Below are 13808 nucleotides of genomic sequence, written 5' to 3'. Positions count from 1 at the left end.
TCCCACTGTAGGGACCTTCCACACGTGCACTCCGGAAGAAAAGTCTGCTGCTCCGCCAGCCACACCACCATAGGACAGCACGACCCTGCAGCCCGCCGCCCTCGCCCTGCACAGCCCGGCCTCCCTCGCAACCTGTTCTTGTAGGTCTGGTTACCCTCCCCCCAACCCCTAGGCATCCTGGGCTGCACCTACACTCAGGCCCTCCCGTTGCGCTCTCCACAGGTGCCCCTTGGGCTGTTTCCATGGCAGTTCACATGCTTGTGCCCCCCCCCCCAACAAGGACACTCTTAAGGCCAAACACCCTGGTTCAGATACCCCTGCACCCCAGACCACCGTGGATGCTCGGTGAGGACGTGACCACTATCTGGGGGTGGAGGCTGCTGGGCTGCAGGTCAGGTTGCCCTGTGTGGTGTTTGGGCTCAAACTCCCGGCTCGGGGAGCATCACCAACACTTCCCCACAGAACCCCAAACCGACCCTCCATGCACGCCGGGCAGTGCTCACTTGTCCCCCAGGCAAGGGTTCTGACCGCCCAGCCCACCCCCACCATCTCCACCCCCCGTACTTCTCTCTTCCCATGGACCCCGACGTCCCCACACCCCCACCTTGCTCATCTCTGCGGGAGACTCTTCCCGAGAAAACACGCTGACAAGCCCCTGACCAAACTCCTCAGTTCAGTCTACTGCTTGCCTGCCGGCAGAATAAATTCAACGGGCATTAAAAATTAAGTCATACAAAAAATGGTAAGGGCCCAGAACAAAACATAGGTGACTGCATATTGGTGTGAAGGGGCTCTATACCTCAAACACTTCATAATTTTAAGCCTGAAATGCAGAGATTCCACAAGTAAAATTCAAAACACACAGAGATACCCTGACCAGTGTGACTCAGTGGGCTGGTCAGGTCATAGTCTCACAAAACGCAAGGTCACTGGTTTGATTCCCCGTCAGGGCATGTACAAGAGGCAACTGATCGATGTTTCTGTCTCCTATTGATGTTTCTCCCCCTCTCTTTCTCCCTGCCCTCCCCTCTTTCTAAAAATAAAGAAAATCTTTTTAAAAAGTAGTGACACGATGATGAGCAGAGTTCATCTCTAAAGTGCCCTTAAATGAAAGATTGCACCAGAAAGGGCGCAGACGCACACGGGCGGGGACAGCACTGCCATGTGTGTCAGACACCCGAGGACAGGAGGGGATGCCTGCCCCAGACCTGCAGACACCACGCCCAAGTCACGCCATCCTCCCGAGTCACGCTGCTGCCCGGGATATGGCTGCTGAGACACTGGATGGCGCCCTGAGGATGAGGACATAAATAACTACAGCCTTCGAGTGAGGCGAAGGGGCGACGGCTACATTTACTCTGACCCCCAGGAAACGAATGCAGGGTTCACCGCGGTGTCTTCGCAGGCCCGGAGTCTCTGCTGCAAAACCTGCACAGTGCCTCCCACGCCAACACGGCGTCTGGGCCCGGTTCACCCACCTTCCTTTCCCGGTATCTTCTTTCTCTCTCTTCGTCTCTTTCCGAGTCCTCCTCTCTCCTCTCCTTCTCTTCAGCCCTTACTTTACTTACTACAAAAAGAAAACACACTTTTCACATTCCCAAACTTCAGACATTGAAACAGTCTCCTAACACCTTGCCACAGTATTTACGGCACACGCTACATTCCAAATTCATGTATTAACACAGGAAAACGTGTTCTTCAATTACAACACGCTCTGTAGCCTCGGGAGTGGAAAAAGGAGGATCTAAACTAAAAGTGGGATAAAGGAGATGACAGTGGCAACTGCTACCCAGGCGACTGGGAAAAAGTAAAACTAACTGCTGGACACTTGGAGGCACTAGCGAAGCGCACACACCTCGGGGTCCCCATGCCCCCAACAGGTGCTTGTGGCAGCACAGCCGGTCCAGAAACACGGGCCCGTCAGGCAGACGTCTCTGCCAAGTGCTCAGTTGCAAGGGAGTCGATGCCACCTTGGGGTGAGGAGGGGACCCTACTGCTAGAAGGCGCTGTGGTGGCAGGAGGCCCCGTGACGAGGACGCCACCAGCAGCCATCGCAGCCACTCACCCCCACTGGCCACCAGGGCAAGAGGCCACAGGGACCAGCAGAGCCCCACACAATCACTGGGACACACACAGCCCCATCCAAGAACAAAGACCAGAAATTCACATTTGAATCCGCACGGGCCAAAGTACTTAGTCTTAAAATGAAGAGAACTGACATTTTACAAGATGAGGACTACGTTAAACACCCAGAGACCATCGAAACAAAGGTCATTCCTTCAAACAGCATTTGCTGAGCACTGACCATTTGCCTAGGACCCTGAGGTCCAAGAGATCAAAACAAGGGGTGGGGGCTACCCAGAGGCACCCTGTGCGGGAGCTGGAGAGGAGAGTGAGATGGCCAGGTTCCCACAGACAGCAGGAGAAAGACTGGGGTTGGGATGAGTCCCATGTGCTCTGGGCTGAAGGGTACAGGTGCTTGTGGGCCACGCTGCGGGGAGCAGGGTTGTGGGGCTGTCAGAAGTTCAGTTCAGGGCACTTGGTGCTTGCCATGTATATCAGACATCAGGTACAGGATACACAGGATACATCCCGCCATTCAGGATGAGGCTCAGCTGGAGACCGGAACTGGGAAGTCAGGAGCACACAATGGTATTTAAACCATGAGACTAGATGCTATCACCTGGCAGACCCACGCGCCTGCCCCTAACTGCACCACACCCAGCAGAGACACACCAGATGCTCCTGGAGCCTCAACCCTGATGGGTGGGTGCACAGGCAGGTGCCCGGCCCTCGGCACAGGGGACAGCCCACGTCCACAGCCAGGCCCTCAGCCTTCCAGATGGTTCTAAGAGCAACTGCACATCCTTCTATGTCTTCCTTTTATGTTCATGTTGGCCAGTTGCATTTTCCCAAGAAGCGTGCACTGTTCGTATAGTGAAAGCAGTAAAGACACTGCCGTCGGGGAGGAGGGGGGCACCTTCACCTTAGAGTTCCTAGGAATCCAGATAAATGGTTAAATATTGCCTAAAATAAAACACATACTCCCGGGAATTCTTTTATCAAAGAGCATAATTTTTGTTTATCTATAATGTGGATTGAGATTTATTGGGATAATTAATCTGAAATATGTTTCAATAGTAAAACTCCAGCAAATGGTGAGAAAACTTACTCTTATCACTCACTGAGATGAGTTTTAAATATGGAGAAGGAAACCACTGTGCAAAACGCACCGTTCTGCCAGCACACAACTCACCGCAAATGTGAGCCACCTGAAAACCAAGGGGGAGGACGGCGTGGGGACTAAGTGCTTCAGGGGGCGTGCCCCACATGACAGGCCGTGGGATGGGAAGCACACAGCCCCGGACACGCACCTGACCGCACCCGGTGCTTGTGTAGGTCGGGGGGCAGCCTGCCTGCGTCCAGGCCCAGCAGGTTGTGGTGCTTGGTGGCCAGCCTGGGCTCCTCCCACCGCGCACGGATCTCTCCGTCGTCGTGCTCACGCTGCCGGTCCCTCTCCCTCTCCCGGTCTTTGCCTCGGCTCTGGTGCTTCTCCACTTCCTGCTCTAGGGCCTTGTCCCTCAGCCTCTCTCTGTCCCAGTCCTGGGCATCCCTTCTCCTCTCCCGTGGCTTCTCCCTGTCTCTGTGCCCGTGGGGATGCTCTCTGGAGCTGTGGCCATCTCTGTCTGCCACCCTGTCTTGGCGCTTTGTCTCCCGGTCTGGATCCCTGGGCTTCTGCTCCTTGAACCCCGGGACATCCGCGTCCAAGTCCTTATGTGACTTCTTCTCCTTGTGCTTCTTATCCTCCCTGGGAGTCCCTGACTGTGCAGCCTAGAACAGCAGAAAGGGAGGGCTTCTGAATGCTCAGTAAAAACCCTTAAAAACCACTCCCCGCCAAACAGAAAGGGTGGGCGTCTCCACACCCAAGGCAGGAGTCGCAGTTAGCATTTGTCTGATTAGAGACCAGTGCCCACTTACGAGACACACTCACACATACGGTCACATTTGTTTTAAATCTGAAACATTACATGGATCAGAAAGAAAAAGAACAGATACCGAAGCTGTGTTGCAGTCCCAAGACATATCCCACTTGGGTCCCACTCTAAGAACAAGGAGCCTTCTTATAAAACTCTCAGGGGGGTTTCAATCAACCCGCAAGCCTCCCTCTCCACACGCACACAGACACACGCACACCACACACACACACCACACGGGTATACACACGTCCTGGGCTCTGAACCACAACCGGAACTGGAGGGCTGCTGAGATGCGGGCTAGGCTAGGAAACGCTTTCCTGCCACAGACCCAGAGCTACTAACCACATGGCTTGACCTCTGAGTCAAAAACGCCCCTGAAATATTAAAAAGCAAGAAAAAAAATGACAACAAAAACGCCCCTGAAATGAGCCACATGGAAGCAAAGTTGTGCAGGGTTGAGAGCCAGGCCAAACCCATCGGACCCAGGCTCAAATCTTTGAAATACGTTACCCAAAGGTGTCTTCTGAGGTCGTCTGCTTTCCATGTATCATCTTTGGTTCTTCTCTAGAAAGGAAAGTATAAAGTTAGCATTTTCCAAGTTTAAAATAACCAATTTTGCAAGCCCTAGAAAGCTGTTTTTTCACTAGGCCATTTTAACCAATGACAATTAGTCCTTCCTACATGACAAATTACTGTCTATCAGAATAAAAGGTAATAGAAATATAGATTTTAAAAAATTACTCACTAGTCTAAAATTACACGTAAATGACTACAGATGTGTTTCTTTGGCTACTTCACAATGTAAATGTCCATGTTGCTCCGGAGCTCAGGCTAAACTTAGAGCAGCCGCCCTCGCCTCGCCCACGTCACTCTGAGGCCTGTCAGTGCCATCACCTGGCACTCAGATAACTTACTTTGATTAATTGGGTGCTTCATTCATAAACATGAGAGGTCAGTCAGGCATTTGAGAAAAATAACACAAGAAAGAATCAAGATAAACAAAAAAGGAAAATGACCCAAGAAAATAAAGAGAAATCCTTATTTTTAAGACATCATAAAAGTTGTATCCTTGGAAAGATCTTAAAAATATTATAGGCACAAATTAAAACATATGCTACAAAAAGGAGTAATATGAAAACAAGAATTCTTAATATTAAAATTAGCAACATAAAACATTTAAGTAGAAGCTAACGATAAAGCTGGAGAAATCTCCCAGAATAAATACACATTAAAAGAGAGAGGGAGAGAGAGAGATGGAAAATATAAGCCTCCAGTCCAACAGCTAACCAGAGATTGGACCAGAGTTCCAGAAAGAGAGAATGTTGAAAGTAGAAAGTGGGACACACACACACACACACACACACTGTCCTCGAAGTGAAGGTAGACCCGCGCTTCTTTTTGAAAGCGAGGATCAAATGTCAATAATAACATCCCCGCCCAGTCCCACTGCTTGGGTCTGCAGCGAATACTGCTCACGAGATCATTGTACAGTGTTTGATTTTCAGCTTTAAAACGCAACCTGCCAGCAAATCACGGGAAACTTAGGTTACACGATCACTTAGGATAGAAGACCACAGGTCAAAGCGGTAAGTGCAGGGTAGAAGGAGGGGTAACGGTGCACGGGCTTTGACGACCCACACACGGATGCCTGCCTGTCTGAGTCCCGGGGGGCTCAATGGTAACGGGAGGCCTCTGACCTCTGCGCGTCCTGGACCAGAGTCCATTCCGGGCCCAGGGCCGCCAGGTGACTGGACACAGGGGGTCTGGACCAATCCCCACCCGGGACGACCCGCAGCCCGTGTGCACTCACCTTCCCGGGCTCCATCGCCGTTCGCAGGCCCAAGAGGCGCGCTGCGCTACGCCCACAGGCTCGGCCGGGGTACGACTGGCCCCCGGTGTTGAATTCTCCGCGGGGCCGGCGTCGCTGACTCCTAGCAACTGGCAGGCTAGCGCGGAGGAGAGTCGAACTACCGCTGGCTCGGCATACCCCTCGGCCTTCCCCGAAGCGCCTGCGTATCCCCGACTCCTAGCAACCGGCAGGCAAGAGCATCCGAGAGCCGAGCTACCGCTGGCGGGGCCTACGGCGGCCACTGACAGCTTCTGCGCGGTTCCAACTCCTAGCAACCGACAGGCAAGAGCAGCGGAGTGCCGAGTGATCGCTGGCCTGGGACTCCCTGGTAGGAAAGGGAGGGGACCTGGAAGAAAATTGGTGACGCCGGAGTCTCCCGCTCTGTCGGGTTCCTGGCTGTGGGGCCGGTAAGAGCGGAGCTAACAGAGGAAAATGAGGCACAGCTGCCACTTAACCGGCTCGACTTAGCCTGGTGGCACCGGAACCTGACTCGCTGGGAAGGTAGCGTGTCCATCCTCGAAGATTGACCGTAGGTGTTGGAAAGGGCTAGTCATCTAGATAAGGCTTTGCACTTTACAGATCATTCCCCATATGTTGTCATTTGATAAAATGCAACCTCTAAGAATGGTAGGAATCAATGCATTTGAAAAAGTAGTCGTCGGAAGGATGACTTTTTACTCAACACTAGAAACGAGTAGAATTCTGAAGACAAAATGTTCTGCATCTCAGGTGTATTTTATCTCATGCAGGATGGGGCCTTGCCTGTCCCATTCCAGTGAGGCGCCTTGTAAGTCACTCAGCTGTTTCCAAAGGCTGTTTTGCATTTCATTAGTATGCAAATGTACTTGGAAAAGATTACACTTAATGTTTTCACACACCCACAAAAAAGAGTAAACTCTTTAATCATGTTACAATGCATCAATGAGCATGCCACCCATAGTCTGTGCTTTTCATAAGGTTTTTCTGCAGATACGAAATTTATGTTTCAGACATCGTATTTTTTAGTTACATACTATATGAACCAGTTTATGGTTTAATGGATCCATCTACGAGTTCCAGATACAAAGGCCATTTACTCAGCTCCTTGTCTTGGAGAAATTAATAGATCCAGTAAGCCTTTTACATTAATTATACTCTGGTTTTGAACATATCTCTCCTGCCCTTTTCATTTCCACTCATCAGCACTTAGGGAGAACATAAAAGGAAGGTAGGGAAGATATTATCAGTGACAGCTATGGCTTATTTAGGGACTGTGCCAAATGAGGCACCAAACTAAAACTCCACCTGGTAGTACTTAATTCTCGCAACATCCCATGGGAGGTAGGCGTGTTAGTTTTTCAGATTAGAAGACTGAGGACCAGAAAGGTTAATTCGCTTGCCTGAAGTCACACAGGGTGGTGGATGAGCTGATGCCAAGTCATTCTCTTAACCAGTGTCATCCTGTCAACTGAGAAAACAGCTGATCCTGACAGTCATCGGCAGGCACACTGCATGAATGACCCTTCTCCCTTGCCTCCCAAGTGTGATCACTAACTCCCGTGAGGATAATTATGTCTTGTTTATATTTTTTCATTCCAGCCCCTACGAATCCATCCTGCACGACAGCCAGTCATCTAGGACAGGAATCTATTGTCACTCCCTGCTTCTATCTCTTATCACCAGAGTAATCTAGAGGTGCCCGCCTGCACTATAATCAAATGCTTCCTCTTTCTCACTATCCACCCCCCCCCGCCCAATACTTGTCAAATAAATGACTATAGAGGAAGCTGAAAACACTTTCTCCTTAGACTTCTTAAAATGATTATTTTATAAATAACTCCTTTGCCAATCAATTACATTTTCTCTTGTAATATATTCTTCATTTAGATGACTTACTGAGGTGATGGAGAAGGGTCATTCCTGCAGTGTACCTACAAATGACTGTCAGGGTCAGCTGTTTTCTTAGTTGACAGAATGGCAGTGGTTAATTTGAGGTCATATGAACTATAGAGTGCTGGAGATAGAAAGCTAAAACACAGTTTGTACTTGCTAAGAGAAAGAAATATGCAGACAACTATTAAATAATCTGAATGAAAGGCAGAGTGGCTCCCACCTATACACTGAATCCTCTGTAGAGGTATTGGGGATGCAGCTGGGACAGGGAGGGGCAGAAGAGGTGGCTGGGACCGTTGATAAGGTCCAGACTTAGGCTGGAGGGGATCTGAAACAAAGCGGAAGGGATTGAACTTAAACAGAAGGCAGCACTTTTCTCTGAAGCCAGAAAGAATGAGAGCAGAGGCTGCAACTTCAGTTTTGTTCTAGAACACACACAATGATGCTCTTCTTTCCTCTGAGAAAGCAGAGCCTTTCATTGGAGAATTGTCTGCACAGAAGGGAAGAAAAGAAGTAACATGAAGAGGTCACAGGAGAATGAGAGGTATAAGGAATAATACAGCAATGAGAACCAAAGAACTGAGCTGGGCTTGTTATTAGACTTAGTGCAGGGAGATGTGTTCTACCTTGCTGGTGCGATCAAATATAAGGAAGTGGGTTCACAAGGGCAGCTGGGGCCGGGAGGTTGATTAGTGTATATACCATGGACACTTCTGTTCCATGTATTTTACATCCCTAAGCCTGTTGGTCAAATACTTTATCGCAGACATGCAGGATTTCTTATGTGGCTTGTGTTCACACAGTCCTTATCTGTAGGATGTGATTCTATAGCTCCTCAGGGCAAGGCTCAAGCTCCTTCCTGCGTTAACAAGCAGCTACTTGTTGTGAGATCATATCTTAGCCATGAGTGGAGGCTGGCATTTGAGCAGTAAGCTGTTGCAGGAGGAGGGCAAAAGGAGGTTTACAGTTGTTCATGTGGAAAATAATAATTACTTACTACTAATAAAAGAACAAACTATTTGACGTCCTCAAAACTGTAAACCCACTTTTGCCCAAGCCCTGTAATTACAGCTTACATAATGTAATTTGGTAAAGAATAAGAAAGACAAAACCACTTTCTTTTTGACATTTAGTGCCCTCCACCTAAGTTGAATGTTCTAAACCCTAGAACAAGGGTTTCGAGATATATACTTATGTCTCCATAGCAACATACACATATGCATACATAATTGCATACAGACTCATAGATGAGGAAAGAGAGGTATGTGTATGCATTTAGCACCTGTTGTGCCAGACACAGTGCCAGTCTGAGGATGCGCTGGTAAACATATCACAATTCTTGCACTCGAGGAACTTAAAGACCAGTGGTGTTACTAGAGTTTCGCAGTTACCAATGCACACAAACGTTTCCCCAACGTCCAGGTGAGTTAAGTCTGATTCCCCCAGCCTAACAGCCGATTGCAGCTTAGTCTTTAGTTGGCATTCCTCTTCACCTCACACAGCAAGTGGTGTGCAGAACATGGGTATTGTCCTGAAGATGCCAGACTTTGTCCCTGCAGCTACTGCAATATTGCAGGGAAGAACACATGTCAAGCAAGAATTTAAAAAACATAAGTGTGCCATATTTCTCTTCTATAGTCCCTGTTTTTTCTAAAGGTAGTAATTCAAGGCTACCAGTAACAACATTTGAAGAGTAAGAAGGGAGGGGGGAAAACCAGGTCTATCGATATAAATTTAATTAAAATTTCCTTGGAAGTCATTGAATATGCTGAAAAAAAAAGTTACCTGGAAATTACTGATTGAGTTTCCCGTAAAATAAAGTGATCGGGGCTGTTGTGTTTCTCAGAAATCACAAGCAAGATCTAAGCGAGTCCTCCCAGCATCGAGTGGGCCAGGACTGGCGAGGGCGTGAACACCTTTCAGAGGAGCACATCCTGCCCTGAGTTGCCTTGCACACGTTCTTTGCGCCGAAATTCCTGCATTTTGCATACACGTAAAGGGGACTCATCCAGTTGTTTTTATTTCATCTCTAAGATAGCTGCGATTCCCAAGACAAAACACATCTTCACGCTGTGGCGTCATGGGCGCAAGAGCTTTTTGGCGCTACACTATCACCACTCATGAGCGTGTTTGGTTTGGATTTGGACATGTTAAAAGGATATCAAAAAGCAACGTTCCAAACTCGGCAAGTGTCTGCAATACTCAGGAGCGCGCACTTCTCGTTCCTCATCAACCCTACAGGAGCCGCGCCTCCGGTCGGATCCACCCATTGCCCCGATGGCTACAGGCACGCGACACAGCCGCCCCAACCGCCAGCACCGCTTCGCAGCCAGGACCTAACAGGCAGCTGCTACACCAACAGCCCCACCCGGCCTCACGCCCCGCGGGCCACCGCCCGGGAACCCAGCGCACTGAACAGCTACACGTAGGTCCCGCCCACTCCCAGGGGCTGACCCATCCACCCCCGGAGGACAACCCGGTCCGCCCCGCCGGAGTAGGTGCCCAGATCCCTGGACCGCGCCCTGCAGCTCGAGGACCGCCCACCCCGCCCAGCTTGAAGTGGTCCACACCGACCCCGCCCACTCCCGCCTCAGCCTGCGCCGCGCCCACCCCGGCTTGGCGTAGGCGGGGCCTACCCCAAGGAGCGACCAGTCCCGAGTCCAGGACAGCACTGGGTTGGGCCTGAGTACCCGCCCCCGCGCGATGATGTCACCAGGACCACGCCCACCAGCTTGTTGCCGCTCATGGCAGCCCCGCCCACTTAGAACTGCGGCCGCGCGGTGAGAACTCCGGTCCGCGACACACCCCGCCCACCCTGCGCAATGACGTCGTACGCCGCCCGCGGGCGGAAGCGCGGGCGGGCTCTAGCGGCGGCGCAGTCCCCTCAGAGGGGCGCTGGAGCGCGGGTTGAGGTACCTCGGCCGAGCGGGACGCGCTCGCTGCGCGGCAGGGCTGCTGGCATGAGCGACACCGGGGCCCCAGGACCTGAGGCCAGCGCTGCGCGGGCCGAGCCGGCCGGCGCGGCGCTGAGCGTGGACGTGGCGGGGCTGCTGGCGCAGCTGGCGCGCAGCTTCGCGCTGCTGCTGCCGGTGTACGCGCTGGGCTACCTGGGCCTGAGTTTCAGCTGGGTGCTGCTGGCGCTCGGGCTGCTGGTGTGGTGCCGGCGGAGCCGCGGCCTCAAAGCCACCCGCCTGTGCCGCGCCCTGGCGCTGCTGGAGGACGAGGAGCGCGCGGTGCGCTTGGGGGTGCGCGCCTGCGACCTGCCCGCCTGGGTAAGTGCGGGCGCCGGCCCCTCCCTGGCCCCCGAGTACCTGCCCCGGCCGCTCTTCCATCCCCTCCCCGAACCTTGACCCCGCTCCCAGCCACCTTTGTGCCCTGGTCGGGGGTGCGTGCCTGCGACCTCCCGGCCCGCGTAAGTGAGGGGCGCGGACCCCGCCCGGGACCCAGTCCCGTGCCCGGCTTACCTGCCGGGGCCACAGTGCGCACCGCCCTGCCCTCCCACCGCGCCTCCCTGTCGGGTCCGGAGTGCAGCTGGCTCCTCGACGAACCCCGCTCCGCCCGGCTCAGGTGCCCGCCCCGCCCTGCCCCTGCCTGCCTGCCTACCTACCTACCTACCTACCTGTCCAGGTCGCCTTTCTGCGCCGCTGTCACCCCCTCCCGCCCACTCTGGTGGGGTGTCCTGACCGCCGCCAGCCCACCCCGGGGCCCCGGGCCGGGTGCGGCGTCAGGCCGGGATCTCTGCCGCGCAGGCCGCCGGCTCCCAGGGGCCCCACTGTCCGCGTCACGCGGGCTCTCTGCAGCCCCCGCGCCAGGGGCCTTCCCTCTCCTTCCTCCTGTTCCCGCCACGTCGCAGCCCCTCCGCTGCTGCCCGGGCGGGGCCGGGGTCCTGGCCGGGAGGCCGGGGGCACGGGAAAGGTCGCTTTCGGCGCTTCCCGGGAGACACCCAGTCAGAACGGCTGTGTCAGAACCACCCAGGTTCTGACACAGCCGAAGGGCCGCGAGCGTCTCCCCGCGCCCCCCGAGTTGCTGCTGCCACGGTCGCGGAAAGTTCAGTTCCCCGCAAGTGCCGCTGTAAGGCTGCCCTCGGGAGCGGGGTGACGGGGGCGCGGGGTGGCGGCAAGGAGTTTTGGGGCGGCCGCGGTGTCGGCCGCTCTGTTTTTGCCGCGGGCGGGTCTCTGCGTCACTTCTGTGCCCGAGGGAACGGGTGGGCTCCGCCGCCGCTCCCCACGGCGTCCTCAGCCGGCGTCGCAGGAAGTAGGTTTGCGAGCTGAGCGACACTCCCTCGCACCGGCTGGGTGCGCAAGGGGCCGCCGGCCCCCGCAGGAGCGCGGGCGTGGACGGGCCTGGGCGGGGCAAGTGGGAAACCGCAGCCCCCAGGGGAGACACCCTTGTGGGGCTCCCTAACGACCACGGATGGACGGACGGACTGACAGGATCCCAGCTAGCTGGCTGGGCCTCTAGGGTGGAGGCTGTCAGCTCACAGTGGGCGCGGTAGGGGGGCACAGGGTCAAGGATCGATCCTCTAGGAGCTGGAAGGAGGCCGGTGTGGGAACGGGAAGCTCGAATCCCCGGGTGGGAAAGGCGGGAGGACTTTCAGGTGGTGTCTTGGTCTGCGTCCCTCCGAGTTAAATGATGCCAGGAGGTAGCTAAATTCAGAGCGGGGGTACATCGCCAGGTCTGCCAGCGTGGTCGGGGCTGAGGTTCTCAGGAACCGACAAGGTGCTTGCACAGGTATTGGGCTCGGAAGCTGCTGGCTGATATGGACGGGCCAGCAACAGTCCTTGGGGACTCGCGCTGCTTTCGCACCCTGAATGAGGAGACGCAGTTGCTGCTGCCACACTAAAGGCAGGGCAAGTTCTTTTTCTTTTAACAGAATAAAAGGGTGATTGGCCAAAGATTCTCTTCCTGGGTTTCTCTTCGTGTGACTTAAAACTGATGAACCATGATGTTTGTTCCATTGAGTAAGGAATTTATATTTTCTCCAAAGTTTTCCACTTGTTTGTTCATAATTTCTGTCAGTACTCATACCATACATATACATACTTAAACATGCCTGCATTGCTTAAAAAGCTGGATGGATTCATGTGCAACTGGACAGTGGTCACATCCAAGAAAAATACTAGGAGTCTGGGGTTTGAGGAAGATGGTTTTATACCTTTTTACAAATTTTATTTTTAATTGTAGTGGACACAGTTTTTGTACCTTGTTAATTTGTCATACCGATGTGTTATTGTCATGATGAGACCATTGAACTACACTGTCTAGACAAGTGTCTGCTGTTTCACTTCAGCCAGGGAGCAAAGCAACAGTAGAAAAAGCCATCCCTAAGAAAAGTTAAGGTTTCTCTATTAGTGTTTTGATTCTTACAGTACCTATTTAGGTTCATGGGGTTCTGAACTTTGGCCTGGTATTTTAGTTTGAATGAGATGTACGAGGTCTTTCCAGAAAGTATCCAGCCATGTAATATGAAAAAGACATTTATTAATGGAGATACAAGATATAAGAAACAATGTATGTAGGGCAATGATGCCTCAGTCGCCTTCCAAGTAGGCACTTTGGGACCTCACACAGTTCTCCCAGTTGCCATCAGCCGCCCCATCATATTTTCTTGAATCTCATCCATGGTCTGAAATCTCTTCCCCTTCACAAGTGATTTTAGTTTGGGGTAAAGCCAGAGTCTCGGGGCACCAAATCTGGGCTATAGTGGGGCTGATCACTTGGGTGATTTGATGTTTCTCCAAAATGCTCTCTGCACAGGACGTGATGCATGAGCAGGCTTGTTGTCATGAAGCTGCCAATCACCAGTTGCCCACAGCTGCAGCCTTCTGAGTCATCCAAATAGTTTCTGTGGAGGAATTTTCAAGTTTAATGGAAAATTTGGTGCAGATTCGTTGCTCTACTTGATCATTTTGAATGTGACAGCCACGCAGTACACATGCTCACTCAACAGCGTCTACTGTCCCACTGACTAGTATAGTGAAGTCGGCATTGTTCACACATGCTCATTCCAGTCCACCCTCCTTGGCTGCCAGGTCACACCCATGCCCCACAAACAGTTCTCATTACAGTAGCAGTGGTTGGGCTCCTTCCATTCAGACCTCGTGTTTGTA

The 13808-nt window shown here is 52.6% G+C and overlaps 2 protein-coding genes across 4 annotated transcripts in view; one reads left to right on the top strand and one right to left on the bottom strand.

The window, feature by feature from the left end:
- DYNC2I1 (dynein 2 intermediate chain 1) overlaps positions 1 to 6688 on the bottom strand; it is a 40947-nt gene extending 34259 nt beyond the window's left edge. Inside the window, exons 1-4 of one of the 2 annotated variants that reach the window (XM_037131904.2) lie at positions 5788 to 6688; positions 4488 to 4541; positions 3375 to 3831; positions 1479 to 1567 (exon numbers count right to left, since the gene is read on the bottom strand). In XM_037131904.2, the coding sequence (XP_036987799.2) occupies positions 1479 to 1567; positions 3375 to 3831; positions 4488 to 4541; positions 5788 to 5802 (615 nt within the window). In that variant the 5' untranslated portion in view covers positions 5803 to 6688. The remainder of the gene's footprint in view (positions 1 to 1478; positions 1568 to 3374; positions 3832 to 4487; positions 4542 to 5787) is intronic. The other variant, XM_037131906.2, reaches the window with a different exon arrangement.
- A 3852-nt stretch (positions 6689 to 10540) lies between these two features.
- Positions 10541 to 13808, top strand: part of ESYT2 (extended synaptotagmin 2) — a 53635-nt gene continuing 50367 nt past the window's right edge. Inside the window, exon 1 of one of the 2 annotated variants that reach the window (XM_037131901.2) lies at positions 10541 to 10970. In XM_037131901.2, coding sequence (XP_036987796.2) covers positions 10659 to 10970 — 312 coding nt within the window. In that variant the 5' untranslated portion in view covers positions 10541 to 10658. The remainder of the gene's footprint in view (positions 10971 to 13808) is intronic. The other variant, XM_037131902.2, reaches the window with a different exon arrangement.

Source organism: Artibeus jamaicensis, unplaced genomic scaffold (genome assembly GCF_021234435.1).
Source record: "Artibeus jamaicensis isolate MK-2021 breed Jamaican fruit bat unplaced genomic scaffold, CSHL_Jam_final contig_718, whole genome shotgun sequence".
In the NCBI taxonomy this organism is placed as follows: domain Eukaryota; kingdom Metazoa; phylum Chordata; class Mammalia; order Chiroptera; family Phyllostomidae; genus Artibeus; species Artibeus jamaicensis.
The sequence above is the reverse complement of the archived record's forward strand: the minus strand, read 5'-3'. Positions and strand labels throughout refer to the sequence as shown.